This window comes from Terrapene carolina, unplaced genomic scaffold (assembly GCF_002925995.2).
Source record: "Terrapene carolina triunguis isolate 2854851 unplaced genomic scaffold, T_m_triunguis-2.0 Scaffold112, whole genome shotgun sequence".
NCBI lineage: Eukaryota > Metazoa > Chordata > Testudines > Emydidae > Terrapene > Terrapene triunguis.
Window position 1 is genome coordinate 14817331 of NW_020664463.1, and position 21569 is coordinate 14838899.

General features: G+C 42.6%; 1 protein-coding gene across 1 annotated transcript; it reads left to right on the forward strand.

Moving 5' to 3' along the window:
* The first annotated feature begins 174 nt into the window (after positions 1-174).
* LOC112120006 (tetratricopeptide repeat protein 38) lies at positions 175-21012 on the forward strand. Its single transcript, XM_029911686.1, has 11 exons — positions 175-250; positions 3894-3971; positions 4275-4356; positions 7729-7900; positions 8914-9087; positions 11761-11836; positions 13082-13201; positions 18086-18145; positions 19246-19284; positions 20264-20345; positions 20568-21012. The coding sequence occupies exons 1-11, from the start codon at positions 227-229 to the stop codon at positions 20684-20686; spliced, it is 1026 nt and encodes a 341-aa protein (XP_029767546.1). The 5' UTR covers positions 175-226; the 3' UTR covers positions 20687-21012.
* Positions 21013-21569: the final 557 nt, after the last annotated feature.

Consider the following 21569-nt stretch of genomic DNA (forward strand, 5'->3'; position numbering starts at 1 on the left):
GCCCCCGCGTTTTATGTGGCGCCCAAATTCCTCCCTTCCCTGGTCTGGGGCTCAGGGCCGGGCCGGGCCCTCCCGCAGCCGGCTGGGGGCGCAGCGCTCTGACCTCCAGGGGCCGCTACTGGCTCAGCGGAGCCCGATCCACCCGTGCCCCGCCCCGCCCGGGGTGGTGTCTCCCTGCTGGGGGCGGGCCCGGCGCAGCCCGAGGAGCAGAGAAGGGGCCGGGAACATGGTACCGCTGAGAGACTGCAAGGTGAGGGGGGAGCCGCCGCCGCCGCCCTGGGGCCCGCGCGCTGCGATGGGCTGGGGGGGGGGTGGCTCTTTCTACCAGGTGCAGTTCGTGGGGCAGGCTGGTTGGTCGCCCCCTCCCAACAAAAAACAACAACCTGCCCCCGCACCCACAGTGACATGGGGCTGGACGGGACCTGGAGCGGCGGCTTAGTCCGGTTCCAGGCGCGGGCAGCGCCAAGTGAACCTTGAGCCTCCCGACAGGCGATTGTCCCGCCTGTTCTTAAATACCATGAATACAAGCGGCCGTTTGCTTTCCGCAATCACAGCGGGTTTTGTGGTGGTGACTTACCCCATGGCTCCTGGGTCCCATCCCCAATTCTGCCCCAGCCTGCCTTTTGCAAGCACTTCACCTCTCCCAGCCTCAGGCTCCCTAGCTGAAAGTGGGGGATAACATACAGTGCATCTGTCTCACAGGGATGCCAGACACGCAAGGGGGGTGAAGTAATATCTTTCAGTGGACCGACCTCTGGTGGTGAAAGGTGCAAGCTGTCCAGCTACATCAGGGGTGGACAAACTACAGCCCGCCGGCCAGATCCGGCCCGCGAGCTCCCACTGGAGAGCGGGATCTGGCGTCTGCCCCACTCCGGTGCTCCAGCTAGGGCGCAGGGTCGGGGGCCGCTCCACGCGGCTCCCAGAAGCTGTGGCATGGCCCCGCTCTGGCTCCTATGCACTCCAATGGCCCCATCCGGTGCTCCAATGGGAACTGCAGGGATGGTGCCTGCAGATGGGGCAGCGCGCAGAGCCGCCTGGCCGCGCTTCCAGGTAGGAGCCAGAGAAGGGACATGCTGCTGCTTCTGGGAGCCACTTGCGGTAAGCGCCGCTCGGAGCCTGCACCCCTGAGCCTCTCCCCATGCCCCAACCCCCTGCCCCAACCCTGAGCCCCCTCCCACCCTCTGAACCCCTTGGCCCCAGCCCAGAGCACCCTCCTGCACCCCAAACTCCTCATCCCCAGCCCCATCCCAGAGCCTGCACCCCCCACCAGAGCCCTCACCCCCTCCTGCACCTCAACCCCAATTTTGTGAGCATTCATGGCCCGCCATACAATTTCTATTCTGTAGCTCAAAAGCTTGTATGTTTCATCAGTAGAAGTTGGTCCAATAAAAGATATTACCTCAGCCACCTTGTCTGGCTAATATTCTGGGGCCACCATGGCTACAACAGTGCAAACAATCACAGGGATGCTGTATTGCTACTTGTGTGTGTGAAATGTTTTGAGACATTTGGGTGAAAAATTTTATTTGTGTCCTGTCCAGCTGGCTTTGGGGTGGGGAGGAATGTTAATGACCAAGCACAATATCTATAATGGGAAATGGGGGAGAGTGAAACAGGCTAAAGTTTTCAGCATATAGTGGAAAGCTGGAAAGGGAGAGGAGGCTCAGACCCCCTTTCCCTATTTGCACTATTGCTCCATACAGAGTTTATAGCTGGCAATACAACATATAGCAGTTCTGCTGGTCTCTGCTTCTCCCCATAAGCACTGTCCACACCATCCTGCTTTCTAAAAAGCTTCCTGCCATTGCTAACACAGTGCAGGCAAAGCACAAAGAGGTCTACATAACAGGATAGATATAATGCTGTCTGCCAAGGGCACCTTTTCTACTCCAGTATTCCAATGCTTGATACCACCTGTGGAGTTAGGGTGACCAGATGTCCCGATTTTTGGGTCTTTTTCTTATATAAGCTCCTATTAACCCCCACCCCGTCCCGATTTTTCACATTTGCTGTCTGGTCACCCTATGTGGAGTTAGCATCAGAAGCAGTGGAATATTTTTCAGAAATAAGGCTAGTGCAGGCAAAGTCTTACTATCAATATATATACAGAGTTATACAGCCTACCTACCTCTTTTCCTTTCTTTATTGCTGGTGTTTTTTGCCATATTTCTGTACATAGTACAAATACTAAACAAAAGATGTAAATTTGGATTCCAGTATGGTCTTTTTAGACCTGTAATTTGAGCACTCAGTTTACTTAAATTACTTGCATGTGATCTTTAATCCAATCACACTGAGGAAACCCTGAAATTGTTAATTAAAATAGATGTCTCTGCCAGTTGCTTCAAATTTCCACACTTGAGTTCATGGTTAGAATCAGAAAATATTTTAGACTGTAAAATGAGGCTAGGTAAAAAACTGCAAAATATATAAGGAATATTCTTCCATTAGCAGGAGAATCTATTAAATGGCTCCAGGTCTTTCCATCTGTATTTTCTGTAAATTCTATGTAATGGAAGAAAAATTGAGTTTGACTGTAGTTATTTGTGTAGCTCTTAAAGTGTGCCTAGCATTATACAGTGCATAATATGTGTTAACTTGAGTCTCTGCCCATAGAAGCTTGTAGTCTAAATAGCGCTAGTGATACCAGTATAGAAAGAGAGTGTGGGAAGTGGTCTGTGTATTTAGATAGCTTTTTGGATACAAAGTTAAAAAATGTCATTTAGGAGGCGAAGTCAAGCACTTGAAAGTTAGGAAATGAGATTTAAGGTTTCCCATCCAACCTTCATCCCACTTCTTTGTGCATCCATCCCGTGGAAAAGAAATATTATGTAATTAAAGACTGTATGTATATGCACAAGGGAGCAGAATTAAGGTTGCATGGGCAATCTGATGGCAAATTAGGAATTATCATTAGATTTTTTATTTGACTATGGGGATTGTTCAGGAATACCACTAAGGACATTCATGACCAGTTCACCACAGCCAACCACCCTATTGTGTAAAACATACATCACCTCATCCAGCTAATAAAAGGTCTTATTTTAATTTTCCTGCTTATAAATCACCCTGGTGGATCTGAAACCTCTGTTATCGCAATGAGTTGTTTGCCATGGAGTTTATAGAATGAGGCTGTTATATAATCTGTGTGTAAAATTGTGCACCGCATAATTCTTTCAGTGTTTGTTATATTTTAGCCTTATCAAATGTCCCTACTAGTTCTATAAATTAATCCTTAGGTCAAATATTTTGCTGGCATAACTCAGTTGACTTCCGTGGATTTACGCCAGCAGATAATTTGGGCCCCTAGTATCACTGGTGGTATTGGTTTGATAGGAAGCAAAGCAAGGATTTTATTTTGCCACATAAGCATTTTGAAAGGGGTATATCTGAAGAGATGGGACTAGTATACAATTGAAGGTTAAAGAGAGACTGATCCTAAAATTACAAGACCCATAGCATATCTGGATCCTCCACAGTATTGTGCAATTTGCCTTGTCTTTCTTCCACCACTACCATTCCGTCCTTTCTATCCCCATTAAGAGGACTCCTCAAATATAATTGTAGTGGAATAAAAGGCTCACATAGCTTCTCAAGTTGTCCTGTACACTTTTGTAAGTAGATGAAACTAAATTCCCGGTAACCTTCTTTCAATTCTTATACCTCAGCTTACATGACATCTGGAAAATCAGTGTATTCAGTAAACAGTCTCACATCTTGTTTAAAGAGGTAAGGTGGGTGAGGTGATATGTTTTTTAGACCAACTTCTGTTGGTGAGAGAGACAAGCTTTTGAACTACACAGAGCTCTTCTTCAGTCTGGAAAAGGTGCTAATATTCTGGGACCAACATAGCTATGACAACACTGCATACTCACATCTTGTTTTTTATATAGGCCTGGCAGGATGCTGGACTTGTCCTATCCACCACTAGTAATGAGGCCTGCAAACTGTTTGATGCTACGCTGACTCAGGTAGGGAAGAGTTTTGATAAAACGTGCATTGAAGGGACTGACAAGCATAAAAATAGTGTTTGTGGCAGTTGGTTTTTGAATTGTTTACCCTTTTTATTAATTAAGTGGAGAGAGTCAGGTTAAACAATGTATTTTTAAGAAACAGATTCCCTCATTTATTGATGACATGTTAGATAATTACATCTGAAAAAACTTAGTCTCACCGTTACCATTTATCTTGTTACTTTTGAATTCACTCAATTGGGACAATGAAAAGAAACTTAATTTCTCCTAATTTCTAGTCAATTTCACTCTTTATTATAGTATGTCACATGGACCAATGATAAGAGTCTAGGAGGCATTGAAGGATGTCTCTCCAAGTTACTAGCAGCAGATCCAACTTTTAGTAAGTATACCTTTTTAATGGTTATCACTGAGGCTGAACATACAGTACAGTCATTTTATATGGTTAACTTATTTCATATTACTCCTGGTGGAATTCTGTGCCAAAAATGCAAAATTCTGCATATTTTATTTGTCAAAATAATGCAATAGAATCATGCCAGTTTCACTTATTTTGGTAATTTATCTAAACTACCATACAGAAAAAAAATCACAATAACTATTCAGCATTTCCTAAACACATGGAAGTTAAGTTACAAATACTTGTTAACCAATACCCTGCATTCCAGTTATAATCCTGGATTTTCATTTAAATTACATTACCGGTGTTTGGTGTTCTGTAAAGTAGAATGTTGCTTTAAACTGCTCAGACTTTCACACATGAAAGCCGTACAGGTTTGCTAATCATTGTCCTGCATTTTTTTTTAATGGATAAATAAAATAGATCCTGATTTGTAATCTACCCCCATTGTGCCTCTCTGGCACAGGAGAAAAAGCAAGAAAGCACATAGCTCTTCCTAGCTGAGGATTCTGTTACTGTCATTTACAATAAGGCTCCTTTACACCACTCTGTCAAGGTGAAGGAGCCTCAATTGACTAAGAATGGGAACAATTAACTAACAATGGGAACATTAGCACCTTGCCTGCTTAGTTGTTACATTTCTGCTCTGCCTCAGGGACAGAGCCTGCTTCACACAGTCCTATGGCTCCAAGCTCGGGATGCAGCAACAGAGAAGAGAGGGACAGAGTGAGTCTCTCTCACTCCTTCCCACGCAGGCGTGTGCCCAGCCCCACCCCCTTAACGTCGCTCCACAGCAGATGCGCCCGGGCTGCTGTGGAAGGGGCATGTGTCCCCCACAGATTTCTTGGCTCCCCCATTTTTCTGCGGGGGAGCCAAGAAATCTGTGGAAGGTATGAATATGGCGCAGAATTCTCCCAGGAGTATCACACGCAGAAGCATAAGGGCTGGATCCTGAAAATATACTGATTGTTTTTATTTATGTTCTACAAGATAGCCCTTTTTCTTCCCTTTAGGACAATCTCTTTTAAAAGGCAAACATGAGAAATGGGCTGAAAAAATGTACTTCAAATGAACTATGAAATGTAATTACTAAAATGAATAGTAACTTGGGGGTACATGCTTGGATTTGGATCTCAGTCATATTGAGGATGGTGATGTGCTTAGGGACTGGAGGAGACAATGCTTGCTATGCAATCTCCTCCTGCTGGCTGATGAGTATGATAGGATTAATGAAAGAAAGTGACCACTTGACAGGGAAAAAATGAATGGTGGGGAAAGTGGTGAACCTCAAATTGATGTAATAGTGTTTGCATGCTAATTCCTAATTGTCCCTGATCATGTGTTTACCTTTATTATTTTAAATACACATAGTATGATGTGATGCAGTGATAGCAATAAACTATATTGATTAAATAAAAAGCTTTATTTATAAGCATGTATTAGAAAAGTACAACATTCGCCCATTGCCAGGCAGGCCAGCTGCCATTACCACACCAAAACTCCAGTAACAGAACCTTACACAAAAAGTGAAACCATGTACAAGACTGAAGCCCCCTACCATTGCGTGTCCGCTACTCCCCGCCCTCGCTACCCATCCTCCTTTCCCTGTTTGCCGTGCCCTTTGTGCTGGGGGTGGGGAGTGCTGCATGGGAAAATATGGAGAGCTGCATGGGGCAAGTTTGCATGGGCCACCCAGCCATGGAGTTTTTCAAGCTCTTTTTGGACTGCATCACAGGGTACCATGCATGGGACTCATGCCATGGTGCAGGTATTGCAGCAGGACCCGATACTCTTGCAGCCATTAGCGATATACGCTGTTCAGACAGTTTTTTCTGCTGAGCTCTGTCCTCCTCCCTTAGCTGCTGTTCCTATTCCAGGAACTGTGAAGCAAGTGCTTGGTCTCATGCTGAAACCCTGTCCTCAAGATATGCAACAAGCCTGAGCCTTTCCTCTTGCCGCTCACCATACTTTTCCTCTAGCCATAAGTCCCTCTGTCTTTGGTACTGGACCTGCTTGTTGTCCCTGTTTAGAACTTTAACCATAAGTTCATCACAGAAATGCTTCCACTTGGAATGGTCTGTGAAGGTACGTCAGCCCAGGCTTCTGCTGCACTGTGGGCAAGCTATGGAGGTACTGCAGTGAATGGAGGTCAAGCGGTCTGGAACAGGACAAAACACAGAGGGTTATTGTCTCACATAGCTCAATGCAGGCTTCTGTCCCTTCTGTGGCTGCTGCAGGCTCCACAGTGGACTGTTCCTCAGAGGTACATCAAACAGGTCATCCAAGTATGGCCTCAGGATGTGCTGCTGGTGCTCTGCCCAAAAGCCTCCTTTGGGAACAGTTTCAGCAACAGAGTCACTTTGCTGGCCTCACTTGGCGCTTTTTGCTGGCTCCCATTAGTCACCATGCTGGATTCTGGGGTCAGCAGGGTGCCATCCCAGCTGACCACTTCATCATGCACCACTGCTGGGTCTGTGCTCAGCACAGTGCCCAGCACCTGGTCAAACTCCTCATAAAACAGGCATGTTGCCTGAGGTGTGATCCCTGGTTTTCCTGTACTCAGTCTTGAGCCGCTTAATCTGCTCCCTGCAGTGATCACTGGTTTGGTAAATTTGCAACACTGCCAGCTTCTTCTCTATTTGCTGGTATGTATGGTCATTCCTTGTACTCTTACTAAAGTCCACTGTTTTGCTGGCCTCGCACCAGGGATTTACCAAAATCTGGCTGCGTACCTGTGACCATGAAGCAGCGTGCTTTGCAAAAGGCTTCTCCTGGTCAGCAAATACAGATGGCTCTCTGATGGTGTGTTTGCAGCTTTGTGTTCAGAAGACAGTGGAAGTGTTAAAGGCTGACACCCAGCTGCTGCACTTAACTTAGAGGGGTTACTTCCATTTCCCTGCAGTCAATTGGAGATTCTTGGGATAGAAAAGACAAAGGAAGTTGGCCAAGAGGATTGTGGGATACTTTTGGTGGACTCACAGGACCCAAGTCAAGAGGCTGCATTTACATTACAAAGCAAGAGTTTGAATCCTGGGTCTTGGCTTGACTTGGGTTTGAACCCTTCACCCCTGCAGGCTCCTAGGATCCTAAGTACAAACCTGAGTCTGAGAGATTTGTGTGCAGATGGAAGGGGGGTTGGGCTCAATCCTGAGTCTGGGCTTACGTTGCAGTGTAGATGTACCTTAAGTTGCCTGGGCTTTCCATTGGGATCCTAACCAGTCTCTAGCACTACTGCCATCTACTGCCTCTGGCTCTCATTTAAACTTCTCTCTATAGTTTAGCCTAGAGCTTCTGCACCTGTTAAATTACTTGCAACTCTTAGTGTCTAATGTTTATCAATGCTGCTTTCTTCAGCGATGGGACACGTGATTGCTAATGGCTTGGTTCTGATTGGCACTGGAACTTCAGTGAGGTTAGACAAAAAGCTGGACAGTGCGATGAACAAGATGATGGCACTTTCAGAATCGCAACCACTGACTGAGAGGGAGAAGCTACACGTTTCTGCACTTGACATGTTTGCCAGTGGGTAAGCGGTTAGTTTTTAGAGGAGAAGAGGTGGAGAGGGTTTTATCATTCAAAATGTGTATAGTGTAGTTGCATGTTGCTATTTCATTTTCATTTTTATTGTTGACTTGGCATCTTTCAGTCCTCTTGAGTGACTGTATGCATCACTGTGCTAATTAACAAGCAATATCATAATAAAAATTATTGTTATGGTGCCAGCATACTAAACTTAATTAGTTTTAAGCATTCTGTATTTTAAAACCTACCATTATTCCAATAATGGACTAAATTATTTTTAAAACTAAAACCACTCAAGGGGGTAAATCTTTGGTTATGCTGAAACTTGAGCATAGCATCCCATGGAGCTGGGGCTGCAGCAGTCTTTTCCTATTCTTCTTTTTATAGCCCCCCTGCACCACAAGCTCTGTTTCCTCTAAAAAGGAGAGATGATACATAGTTGGAAGCACTCCCAGAAAATTAGGACTTTGGGGATTTGAGCATTTACAGAAATATATTGAGTTTGCATATCCTGTCAAAAATATTGCACGCTATTAGTTTTGGTTATTTGCTTTCTGTCAATATGAAAATACTTTTAATGCTAATATTTGATAACAAAGGTTAGGAATGAAATCACTAAAGCTCTGACCCCGCAAGTTCAGTTTGCATGGCGGGACCCCTGCACCTGTGAGGAACTAAATGAACTTCCGTGAGTCTCTCTGCAGGTGTGAGGATCTTCCCATGTGGCTCAACATGCAAGATCAGGGCCAAAAGGTAATTCATTTTCCCTTCTGTTACAGTGCATTACTAGTAACAAAGAATGCCATATACATGATTGTGTAGAAAGTACTCTGTGAAGACAGTATAACAATCGTGTATATTATAAATTAAGAAAAATTCCCGCAAGCTAGGAAATTGTCACTTCTTGTTAGGTTTTTCACTTACACTTGCTGGAGTACTATAAGTTTAGAAATATTAGACTGAGACAGTTAGGTCTTGCTGACTCTGTCAATGATTAATATTTTTTCTTCTCTCTAGGCGTTTTCCCAAAGCTTGTGATGTATGGGATCAAATTCTACGGGACCATCCAACGGACATACTAGCGCTCAAATTTGCCCAGGCCACTTACTTTTACATGGGATGTCACACTCAGATGCGAGACTCTGTGGCCCGTGTTTATCCTTACTGGACACCTGATATTCCTCTTAGTAGGTATGCAAGAGTTGATCTTCAGATGTCTGTGGATCGCCACCTCTGGTTTGCATAAGTTCAGAAGCTTCTGGTCAGCAATGTGTGAGGCTGTTGCAAACTTTTCCCGATTATTCCTGCAATCACTGCCTGAGGACAGATAAGGGAGTGCCAACTAACCACCCTTGGCTTTAAAAATATGCGTATAAGAATGAACTTTTTTTTTTTTTTTTTTTGCATTCCTATTGACCCACTGGTCAGTTGTTTTTAACTGAGATTTTGTCTGAATGGGTCATTGATGATGTTGATTAATTTATAGTACTCAAAAATGTCACAAATGATATATGAAGACATGGGGTGAAATCCTGTCCTAATAAAGTCAATGGCAAAACTCCCATTGACTTCTGTTGGGCCAGTTTTGTATCCATGGTCTTTACTCAAAAGAATGTACAGCTAAGCTGCAAGACTTTACAAGAAGGAAGCAGAACTGGGAGAGGAAAATGCAGCCGTGGGACCCGGTTTTAATTTGGACTGCCAAACCGTTGTTCTGAAATAAGAACTGGGATTTTCCTAAAAAGAGTTGTGCAACGAGGAAATCTAGTTCAGCCTGCTTGCTGCCCAACTTAATAACTAAGTGTGCATGCTGAGCCAGCTCTCTCAGGAAGAGGGCTGCTGTGCTGCACCCATCTAAAACTTCTAGTGCTTCATGAAATGCTGCAGGATGATCCAGTTTGGTCTTCTGGAATTAATGCAAGATAATCTAAATATGTTGACATAGTTACTTATCAAACATGCATTAGAACAGGTTTTGGGTTTTTTTAAACAAAAAATTCAAACTCTTGAAAGGCAAAAAAGGCTACTAGCATTAAACTCATGAAAGGATTTTAACTTTGAATTATAAAAGAAATTTAGAGGTGAGTGCAGAGATAAATTTATAAGTGACATACAGGTTGACATACAGAGGTAGATGTACAAAGCATCCATATGCAACCAGCTCCTTCCCTGACACTATAAGCTGTATGAATACAACCTTGTGACCAGCATACTGTATCTCTTCCTCCAAAACAAACTTACTTTGTTACCTCAGCTATGCAGGAAGAAAGACAAGGTGCTATGGATGTGGTTTAATTAGGCCACAATTTTATTCGCTTTACATATCTGGGAATACATGGCAATAAATTGTTCAGGCCTTTGTTAATTGTTTCTGCCTATTTGGGAGGGTAGCTGTCAGCCTTCTCCCTTCCCAGTCTATTGCTGGGACCCTACTACCTTCCCTGAGGGTTAAGAGGAGTTGGAAAAAAGCGGGTGTTGTCTCCCTTCTATTCCAGACCTTAGGAGCCCCAAGTACCCCTTACGCAGCTTCCTGAGCTATGCCCTCCCTTAGGTCCACTTCCAACTCCTGTTTACCAGGTATCCCCTCTGTAACAAGTATCTGCACTGGACTCCTGCCACATCTGCTACCTACTAAATTTGACATTTGACTCCTTCCTGTCCCACTGGGTCTTTGACCTGCTGTGAGGCAGGAGAAAAAACCCACCACGCCTCAGCCAATCTGGCAATGAGGGTATAATTCCTTCCCAGCCCCAAAAGAGAAAAAGCAACAAGTTCAATGTCCACAGCAAATCATAAAAAGTCTGCTCCCGTAGATGGGAGGGTGAGTGCTGCTGGACAGTGACTGAGGAGAGAGAGATCCTTCTGGAATACACAGGGTATAAATACCTTCCCCTTCTCCGCTGGGTTCGTGCACCTCACTCCCCCAAATCTGGCCAGTTCCTGTTCCTCCGTTTGCTCCAGTCGGGTAAGTCTGTTCCTGTTTCCCCTTCCTCATAACCCAAGTACAGTAGGGACCTTAAAGGAGCCCTGTCCCCTTTTTCCTGCTGCCTGCACAAAGACCCACCGTATTTAGTTGCAGTGAGTACACTCCAGAAAGTGGACAAAGAGCTGACAAAACTTTGACAGTATTTGATGTACCTAGCATGGGAACCCAACAATGTCATGTGGATAACACACAGCATAGTAGGCAGAGTTAGGATTCTCTGAAGAACAGCAAATTCTGACTTTTTGAGATGTCCAATATAAACTTAAGAATTTCAAGCTTTTGCTCTGACTAACTACAGTATTCTGATATCATGAGTGCAAGTAATTAATTAAATGCATCTTAATGATTCCTTTTTGTCTGGGAATAAGCACTGGTATCTATTTTATTATACTTTGCAGAGCTTCAGTAGAACAGTGGGAAAGAAAACTGCTACATTACCCAGACATAAAGTACCCTTTTTCGCCTCTCTGTAAAATCTTTTCACTTCAAAATATATTAAATTGGGAAAATGATACAATATCTACAACATTATACTTTGGAAATATATGCACTGAATATTGTAAACATACTGTACTTGATTTCTTTAAAATACTCTGCATCTCACAAAGTTCTGTGTGATTTTTTTTTTGTAGTTAGCACAAAACATGAATACATATATCTTCCCATTCCAGGTATGTTGGGAAAGAAAAAGTTGGGCATTTCCTCAATATGCTAATTTTTTGTAGGAAAAAAATCAGATTCTGTGTACTTTCCCCTTTTCCCACTATTCGGTATTAATATGTGCAGTGGAAGAATTATTTTGTATTGAAATTTTTTAATGTGCTTTGCAATACTAGCTTTAGCCTCCTAATTCTAAATGAGGTTTTCCTTTTGTTTAGCTATGTGAAAGGCATATACTCCTTTGGACTGATGGAAACTAATTATTTTGATCGTGCTGAAAAGCTCGCTAATGAGGTAAACAGGACACTATTGGTGCTAAAAGGTTTTTAAGTTTTTAATCTTATTTAGTATTCAGATGTTCCTTTGAGAGAGAAGATAAATGACAATTTAAAATAAATTAAACAAAAGTAAGCAACTGTTCTCAAATTCATAACCGTTCATGTGCCACATCCTCATGGTAGGTTATGGGCCTTTGAGACCTAAGAATAGGGGATTTCCCCCTTTTCCTTAGTTTTTGCTGGCTTTTTAAATTCATGATCGGAGGGGGGAGGGAAGGATGAGAGTGAAGGACAGACAGAATCTTGCTATGCAAGCTGAAGAGAATAAAATGGAAACTTGTCATTGAGAAATGCATTTGAGACTTGTGTCCGTTTGCCATCAAATCTTAGGAATGGTAACAGCCCCCTAGTAAAATATCAGACGTGCAATAGATTAATCTGATGCGCACTCTGCATAATGCCTTGGTAAATTAGGTATATGTCATTCATTCTTTATAAGTATGATCTCATTTGCAGTGGTAATGAAAATCTGGCAACATAACCACATGACCAAGGGTTCCAGTAAAATAGGAAAGTTACATGAATTATAGCACAAATGGAATCTATTGGCATCTTCGTATGTTTTTGCCAAACTGCTTATATGTGCCAGATTGCTGAAAGTAATAGAACTTAAATCTCTTATTTTACATTAAATTGACAGCAAATGAAATTTGTGGGCAATGTCGGGGGGATTTACAGATGAATGGAGAATTGTTGGAATAGTAAAGATGCAGCTGTCTGATATTCAGAACTTAGCAGAGCATGTTCTTGTTATAGGAAAAGTGGTTAACTGCAAGGAACCGTATTATTATTTTCTTTTACAGCAAGTGATCAACTCATATACTCCCCATATGGAGGGTATGAGATGGGCATAAATCATGGCTTTGCCCATGCCATATACTCTTCTGAGCCTGAAGGATAAGGAAAGTTTGTAAAATGAAGTGTAATTCGGTGGTCTTGGTTCAGGCCTTCATTCTGAAACTACTTTGCAACTGGTATCTGTTCAATAGATGCTAGCAAGTGAACTCATCCAGCATACATTTTTTTCTTCTTTCTGTTGAAACCAGTCTCCCAGGATATGATTGAAGTTATAAGCAGAGATATACTTAATACCCATCATGTATGAGAAACATTCTTCAGTTTCTATACTCGCAATAGTATGTACAGTTATTTGTAATCTACCCGGTATGCATCATGCTATTTTCTCTTTTCCCACTACCAGGCCTTAGCTATAAACCAGTCAGATGCATGGTCTGTCCATACTATAGCACACATAAATGAAATGAAAGCAGACCTGAAGAATGGGTTGACATTTATGAAGCAAACTGAAAACAACTGGAAGGTAAATTTCCTTAACAGTTCCTCTGATGTGGCTGACTGTGGGTTTTTTCCTCCTTCCACTAAATACTAGTGATTCCTCTTTATGTAACATACTTTTAATCAGATCTGTTTCCTAATGAAATTTGTAGACTTTCACAAATAATAGGAAACTACTGCTTCAAGATGGAATCTCCATTCATGCCACTTTGGAAGCAACAGGCAGAAAATGTAACAACAGTTCCATATTTCAGAAATCCACCCTGGGTATTAGTCATCCAAAAATTCCCCTCAGTGTTTATAGCTGAGATTAGTGATACACAATTAAAACAAAAAAACCCCAACAACTCCAAACTCATTCCCTGAAGTTTCTGTTTTAATGACCTAAATAAAAACTTTTAAAGCAAATGGGTGAAATACTGGTCCCACTGAAGTCAATAAAAGTTTTTCTATTGACTACAGTGTATCCAAGATTTCACCCAAAATTCTATTAGTTCTCATATTTTACCTCGAAATATTGAGGTAAGTTCTGAAGGCATCTTTAACTAGCATGTGATCTTACATATAAAAATATTTCACAATTCATAAGCACAACAGAGTTGTTAGACATTTTGAGTATGTCTACGCTGCAATGTAAGCCCATGGTTAGTGGGGCTTTAGTCAGGTGACCCATGCTAGGGAACCCTGGGCTTGAGCTTCTACATTATATTTTAACCCTAAGGCTCTGGCTTCCACACAGTAGAGTGCAGACCCAAGTCAAAGTAACCATATCCAGAGTCCCTAATGCTGCCCCTCCCCACCCCAAAATGTGGCCACTCTAGCCCTAGGACCATGGTGCACTGTGGGGAAAGCTTTGTCCCCCACGCCCCCCCCCCCCCACACACATTACCAGGAAGCAGCTCATTTTGCAAAAGGCTTCATCAGTTTGCTCTCCACTGCAAACCCAGGAGGCTCTCTGATAGTGTGCTTGCAGATCAGTGATCCAAAGAGAATGGGTTAATGCTGACATGAGCTGTTGCCATTTGCAAAGAGGGAGTGGTGGCTTCCATTTTCAATAGAGTGAATTGCACGTTGTTGGGATAGAGAGGACTAAGGAAGTTGTCCCATGAAATTGGGATACTTCTGGCTGACTCTTGGGACCTGAGTCAAGCGGGGCTGTGTCTACACTGTGAGGCAATAGTGCTCAGACCTTGGTTACTGGCTGAACTCAAGCTTGGATCCTCCAGTCTTGCAGGGTCCTGGGACCCTGGGTTAGTGCAATTGCAGTGTAGGTGCAAGGATTGTTAGGCTTGAGCCCTGGCTCAAGCACAGGCTTGACATACCCAAAGGGAGGTGGCCAGTAGATAAAACATTTTACATGCCACTTGTGATTTGGATCATGAGCAATATATATGTGCATAGGATGCTTTTATCTGCTGTGGCTATGGGCCCTTTGCTCTGATATGCAGGCAATAAAGTGAAATTTATGAGCTTTCTACTAAGCCTAAGATCAGCAATTTAAGAATAAATTGAGGGACTTGACAAAACTACTTCATGAAAAGATTAGTGAACATAGAATGAATTGTAGGGAGACACAATCAAAGCAAGATTGTAAAAGACCTCAACTTGTGTTTGCTTTTGGGGAGGGGAGGATGTTAAAAGATTGACTGGAAAGGAAAATGGTGCTTGTGCCCTTTTCTGTTCATGTTCTTATATCATATCCATCTGAGCATGGTCCAGTAATGCACTAAATCAGTGGTTCTCAACCAGGGGTATGTGTACCCTTGGGGGTACACAGAGGTCTTCCCGAGGATACATCAACTCATCTAGATGTTGGCCTGGTTTTACAACAGGCTACATAAAAAGTGCTAGAGAAGTCAGTACAAACTAAAATTTCATACAGACAATGACTTGTTTAAAGTGCTCTATATCCTATACACTGAAATTTAAGTACAATATTTATATTCCAATTGATTTTGATAATGATATGGTAAAAATGAGAAAGTAAGCAATTTTTCAGTAATAGCGTGCTGTGACACTTTTATATTTTTTCTGCCTGATTTTGTAAGCAAGTAGATTTTAACTTGGGGGTATGCAAGATCAATCAGACTCCTGAAAGGGGTACAGTAGTCTGAAAGATTGAGAACTAAATAACATAACCAGTATCTGTCATGTGGGTCTTTTCCTTCTTTCTTTCTCCTCAGGCAGAAAATTGTGTGTAGATTTTTAACTTTTGTCTGCTGTATGCAATGTATTTAATAGTGAAGGAAAGGTATCAAAGAAATGCACCTTGCACTTGGAACAGAAGGTTGGTGAAGTTTGTGGTGGTTCTTACAACCCACAGGAGTTTGCTCCAAGAAAGGTCTGTCTGCTGTAGGAATGAGCTTTATCCTTGCAATTGACAGTTCCACTACTCAGGGAGCAGAGCTGTATCAAGAAGGCCTAAAGAGGTTTGGGGTTGTTTTCTGCTTGTTTTTAAAAATTAGAAATCTTCAATATCAAGATTAGTATTATTGACAGAGAGCTTTCTGAGCACTCCCTGAAGGTTCAGGCATATCACATTTCAGAGAGAGATTTTTTTTTTTCCCTTTGCTGATCAACTTTGAGGACAACAGCAACAAAACAAACAAAAACACGGCACCAAAACTAACAAACAAAATTGTAATGAACTATAAATAGAAAATGTGGGTGAAATTTTCAAAAGCACCTGAGTGCTCTCTCAACTGCTGCCTAACCTTGTAGATACCTAAAGTCCCATGGTGCCTAAGTTTCTGCAGTAATGTCCCCTAGGAACCTACATTTCTATTGTTGGGCATATTCACGGCCCACTGTGTTCCGATGATTGGACACCTAGCTCACACCTAAGAGCCAGCAGGATCCTCAGACTAGGGCTGCCCTACCTATCTCATCTGCAGGGCCCAATTCAGCAAGCTTGCTCAGAGCATGCCTACTGGATTGGGCTTTGCATAAAATGCAGCCTGTGCGGGAAGGTGCTGCCACCTTCTTACAGCCTTTACCCCAGTGGTGAGAGCATTCATCTAGGAGACCTTGGTTGGAATCCCCACTTTACCTGGAATTTGGACCCAGGTCTGCCACCTCCCAGGAATGGGTCCTAACTGCTGGGCTATGGGATATTATGGGGTGGGTCTCTCTCAGTCTGTCCTGTTGAAGCTGTTCCACTTTATATAAATAATTATTCATTAGAACGTAGGTCTTCCACATCCCAGGTGAGTGCCCTAACCACTGGGCTATAGAGTGAGAATGACTGTTTCTCTGGCCCAGTGACTTTAATTATTTGTACAAAGTAGAACAGCTTTTTGCAAGAAAGGACTTAGGCACTAACTCCAGGAAAGGGTTCATGCTTGTGATTCCCAAGCTGAAGGAGGCACCTTCCACTGGTCTGGATTTAGGTGCCTAAATCCCTTTGAGGGGTGCACTTAGGCCACACCCTTCCCCAAGGCATTTCTTATAGGTTAGCCTATGCAGCACTAAGAAGCTACATTTTATTCATAGGGAAGGGACCAATAATCTTATTTGCGTGACATTTGGAACAGATTACTGTATAGGCCAAACTTGCTAATGTCACTTTTATGTCTAACATTTAACCACCTGAGTCAGTAGAGTCCTTGTTGTAGTTTAATATTAAACAAGTTACGATAAACCACTGGCGTATGTAAACAACATAAAATGCTGACATATGGAGAACTCTCTCACATCTCGGAGGTTTGTACTGAAGTAGTTACCACTAAAATGAGCACTCTGTTCCTTTAGAGATAAGATTAATTTTAACTTCTCCATTGGGCAGGAATAGGTAGTTTTAGAGTCTGTGATTATTGTACTTATCTGAGTTGCCCCCAATATATTGTGGATTCAGATTCCTGTTTGTTACACTGGTGCAACCCTGTTGTCTTCAGTGGATTTGTGCCAGCGTAATCAGAGGCAGATTAAGGTTTCCCGAGCCCTGGGCCAGAGCAAGTGGGGGGTCCCTCCCCATCCCTTCTGCCTGTGGCCTTGCCCACAGCTCCACCCCTTTCTGCCCCTTCCCTGGGGGTGGGGCCTGCCCCTGTTCCACCGAGGGTCCCCCCCATTTCACCTTCCCACTGCAGCCCCACAACCCCTTTTGCTCCTTTCTCCCCTCTGCCCCTCACTGAGGCCCCAAGACTGGAGAAGCTCTGTCTGCTTGCCACAGCCCCGGGCTGCAATGGGGAGTGAGAGCTCCTCCAGTCCCAGGGCCACAGCTGGGATCCGGGTGCTGGGGCTTCCCCTGCTGCCCTGCAGCTTTTGCGGGGGGGACGGGTGGGGCTTCCCCTATCCCGCAGCTTTGGCCGGGGATGAGGTCAGGAGAGGCTGTGGGGGGGGCTTCTCCCCGCCTGGTGGGGAGAAGCCATGGAGTGGTGTTGGGGTGCGGGGACTTCCCCCGCCCCGCCTGCCCGGTGGCTGGGGCTCTGGGCTTCTGCTGCCGGGCAGCGGATTATTTCCAGGGGCCCCCCAGTTGGTGGGGACCCCTGGGCACAGGCCCCATGGGCCCAGTGGCTAATCTGCCATTGGTGTAATGGAGAGGACTATTTGACCTTATGCTGTCAGCCTATGGCTGGAAAGGCAGGCGTGAAGTTAGTCCAGTCTGTGTAGAGGTTTTCCAATAAAGGTGCCATTGAATGAGGTGGAGTCTGATTCAAAATGCAGTTCTGCTCTGAAAAGTTGCTCTATAGAACTTGAATTGTGAGGTTCCATATTTGTCTCTCTCTACATATCCACAAAGAGCAAGTCTACTGAGTAAGAATGTGCTGTTGTCAGTTTTCAGACTGGAACAACAGTTTAAGCTTCTTGGCTCTAATATCTACTGATTTATTAGGCCCTCAGATTTGGATGCCCTGGATCTGTTTAAATCAGAGTTTAAATTGGAAGTAAAATATTTTCTCTCTCTTCTCAGGACTGTGACATGCTTGCTTGCCATAATTACTGGCACTGGGCTTTGTATTTTATTGAAAAGGTATGAGCACACTTCTACATCTATATACTATCTGCTCCAGTCGGATTAATATTCTCATATTAACAGGCAGACCTGACAAAAAGGGTATGGTCTGCTTTCCTCCCTTCTTTCTATTTGGATGTTTTTATGAAATACTGCAGTATAATTTGTGGTTTTTGGTTATATCGGGTCGCGTTATATCAGGGTAGAGGTGTACAATTTTTTCCTACACGTAGAATGTAAGAGCCTGGAGTTTGCAAAAATTACATGAGAGAGACCAATAGGGCCACTATGTTAAAGAAATGAGAGATTTTATGCTGTTAATTTCCCCCTAGTCTTAAAAATATTTAAGATCTATTTAAACTCTTTACAAATATGTGTAAGTTATCCTGAACCTATTGGGTTGCAATATATATTTTCTTTGGATTTAATAATACTTAGCACTTAACGTGTTGGGGGCAAAAATTAGCAGGGAAATAAATGGTGGTATGTAAGTGGCAAAGCAGTATGAGTTGGTGAGGCAATACATGTTAATGACAAAGACTGTAATTTGCCCCAATTTAGCAGTTAATTAATACAAAACTTCATGTTACACCCTCACTGGAGAGGGTAAGATAAAGCAAACCCCTTCCTTACTTTATTGAAACCTTCTCCAAGTTACTTTTCTTCCTACGGCTCCCCTCCCAATACCCATGTGTTAACATGTACTATATGTTGCATTTGTTTTGCACATCCACTGAAATGAGATTTCCATGATAATTTTGTGTGGTAAATTTAGTATTAATCCACGTTGAATTTTCCTTTAAATTTATTCAGAGCTCTTTGATTAAGTTTTGGATGAAAGCCACAAAATAACTCCAGAGTTTATTTTATTTTTATGTATAATTGCTTTTTATGTACTTGAGGTACTCTCTTCTTAGACTCTATAATACACATAATAAATAATAATCAGGTAGCCCACTTGTTCACCTCTCCCATATCTAATCTGGGTATGTTGCACATGGACATTTATTGATGGGATCACTGATATTCTTCTAAAATTTGCTATTACTGAACTCTAGCAGTCACTTACGGACACTGTGTCCTAAAGGTCATGACACAATCCTCCTTTGGTTTTACAGGGTGACTATGAGGCTGCTTTGACAATTTATGACAATCATGTGAGTATAAACCATTTCTGGTGTAATGAAAATACATTGTTCAAATGAAATGGTGTGCACATGCCTCGTTTTGTATTTGATGTAAAATATATAAAGGTGTGATACCATTTTCTGGTTTTATTTTGAAATGTTTAATTGGCATTTTAGAGTGACTATTCAACTCAACTGGCAAAATCACAAATGAAGTTACAGAAGTCATCCTAAACCCGTGCCAAAAACCCCTTTATCTCACACCATCATATTTAATGTTGTTTATACCACTTTTTATTTAAATATTTTTAGTGTTTTCCAATTATTTTTATTGATACCACTTTCATATCCTGTTATCTTTAGTCAGGCTGCCATAGTTGCTATGTAGATGCCTTGGCGGGACAGGGGGAAAAAAAGATAATCTTTGAAAGTTTAACATTATGTAAAATAGTTTTTCTATAAATCTAAGCTGTCATGATTGGTAATTAATCTACGAGATCTGATTTTAATCTAATTACTAGTTAGGCTTCTTCCTTAGTCATGTCTTTTCCTTTCTAGGAGACTTATAAAATTTTTTGCTATCTGAACTTTGGAAGAATCTTTCTAAAATAATCCACAGCAAATTGACCAGGAATCTGTATAACAGATCTCTTCATGCCTGTTTTGGTGTGAAACTTTACAAAAATATCTCGTTCTACCCTAGTGATTGTTGCAAAGTAATAGAGGTACTTATGGTCCATTTGGGGGAGATCAGAGATTGTGGAAAAGGTAGTTTTCACGCATACTATATTTGATTTTATAAATGGAAAAACACCACAGATAAAATAATATGAATATTATTTTTAGATTGCTGTATTTCTGAAAGTTGCAATTTGGGTTGTTAAAAAATAGTTATATCTGGAAGAGTAAGAGGATAAACTTACTTTGACAGTACAAAATTAATTCTATCTTCAGGTTAACTTCCACTTAAATATGGGTAATGCAACATAAGAATGCTTTCTGATTATAGATTGCTCCTGCATGCCTGTCAAACAGAAGTATGTTAGCTGTGCTAGATAACTGCTCCATGCTGTACCGGCTTCAGTTGGAAGGTAAAAGAACTGTTAGTTTCTGCTTCAGTCTACTCATTCTTCTTAAAAGGGTAAGGTAAAAGGCTCGTCCTCCAAAATGCAACAGGTGAAGATTTAGGTAAATATACAGACAGAGTCCGAGCAGTGGGTTATGCTAGAGAAGAGATCTTCAAAGAGATGCTGTTCTTCAGAGGTGAATTTTAAGTATATACTAATGAACATTACCTTTATTTCTCCCTACAGTTTATTATTTTCCTGCAACTACAATATTCCATTCAACCAAATTAATAAAGGTCACATTTTTCTTTTTTTTGGTAAGTTTCACTTCCCTTGTCCCCAGAGATCTAATTTTTTCAACCTAATGTTAAAAGATCAAATGCATAAGCTGTTAAAAAGCCATTAACTTCTCTTTTAGTAAATATCAAGCCAACATTAATGTTTAGTTCTTAATCTTGATATTGATGAAATAAGGAGTCAATGTAGATGTAGTACCAATCATTCCAACAGTTCCATGGGACTATGTAAACAGCCATCCGGCTTTTCTTTAACTTTCTAACGCAAAGATGAAGCGAGAGTTCCAGAAAAAAAATGCTTACCTCCTAAGTTGTTTGTCACAGATCCAATCAAGCACCTCTTTTTGGTCATTCAGGGTACATTTACACAGGGATAAAAAATCCAAGGCTGGCTCAGGACAGCTGACTTGGGCTCGGGCCGCAGGCTGAAAATTGCTGTGTAGACAGTTGGTCTCAGGCTAGAGCCTGAGCTCTGGGACCCAGCGAGGGTGAAGGGTAGACATGTATATGTGTAGACCTGTGCATGTGTAGACATACCCTCACTAGACTGCTGTCAGGATTCCTGGGTGTTTTTAAGCTTCCCTGGGTCTCAATAGGCTGCAGTGGTGTTTCCTCCCTTGGTGTGTCTGGTACATATCCTGGTACTGATTCTCAGTCTGTTATCCTTTCATGGAAATAGAGCTCATCAGCTCACCTGCCTTACTGTAGGGTTACCATATTTCAGGTTCCCCAAAAGAAGATACTGCCGGGGGGGGGCAGGGAAGGGGATACAGTTAAGGGTGCTGGAGGGGGTACCTGTGGTGCGGGCGCTCACTTGAGATGGGGGGCAGTGTCACTCCCTGTCATGGTGACTGGCGCAAGCCCAGGACCCAGTGACTGACAACCATCCAAGTTTGCAGATGACAATAAACTGGGAGGAGTGGTAGATACGCTGGAGGGTAGGGATAGGATA

Excerpts from the sequence above, each read along its gene's own strand:
- LOC112120006 (XM_029911686.1), top strand. The coding sequence starts at position 227 with ATGGTACCGCTGAGAGACTGCAAG. Across the intron at positions 9,088-11,760 it reads CCTGATATTCCTCTTAGTAG|CTATGTGAAAGGCATATACT; the intron begins GTATGCAAGAGT and ends CCTTTTGTTTAG. Across the intron at positions 13,202-18,085 it reads AAACTGAAAACAACTGGAAG|GACTGTGACATGCTTGCTTG; the intron begins GTAAATTTCCTT and ends CTCTCTTCTCAG.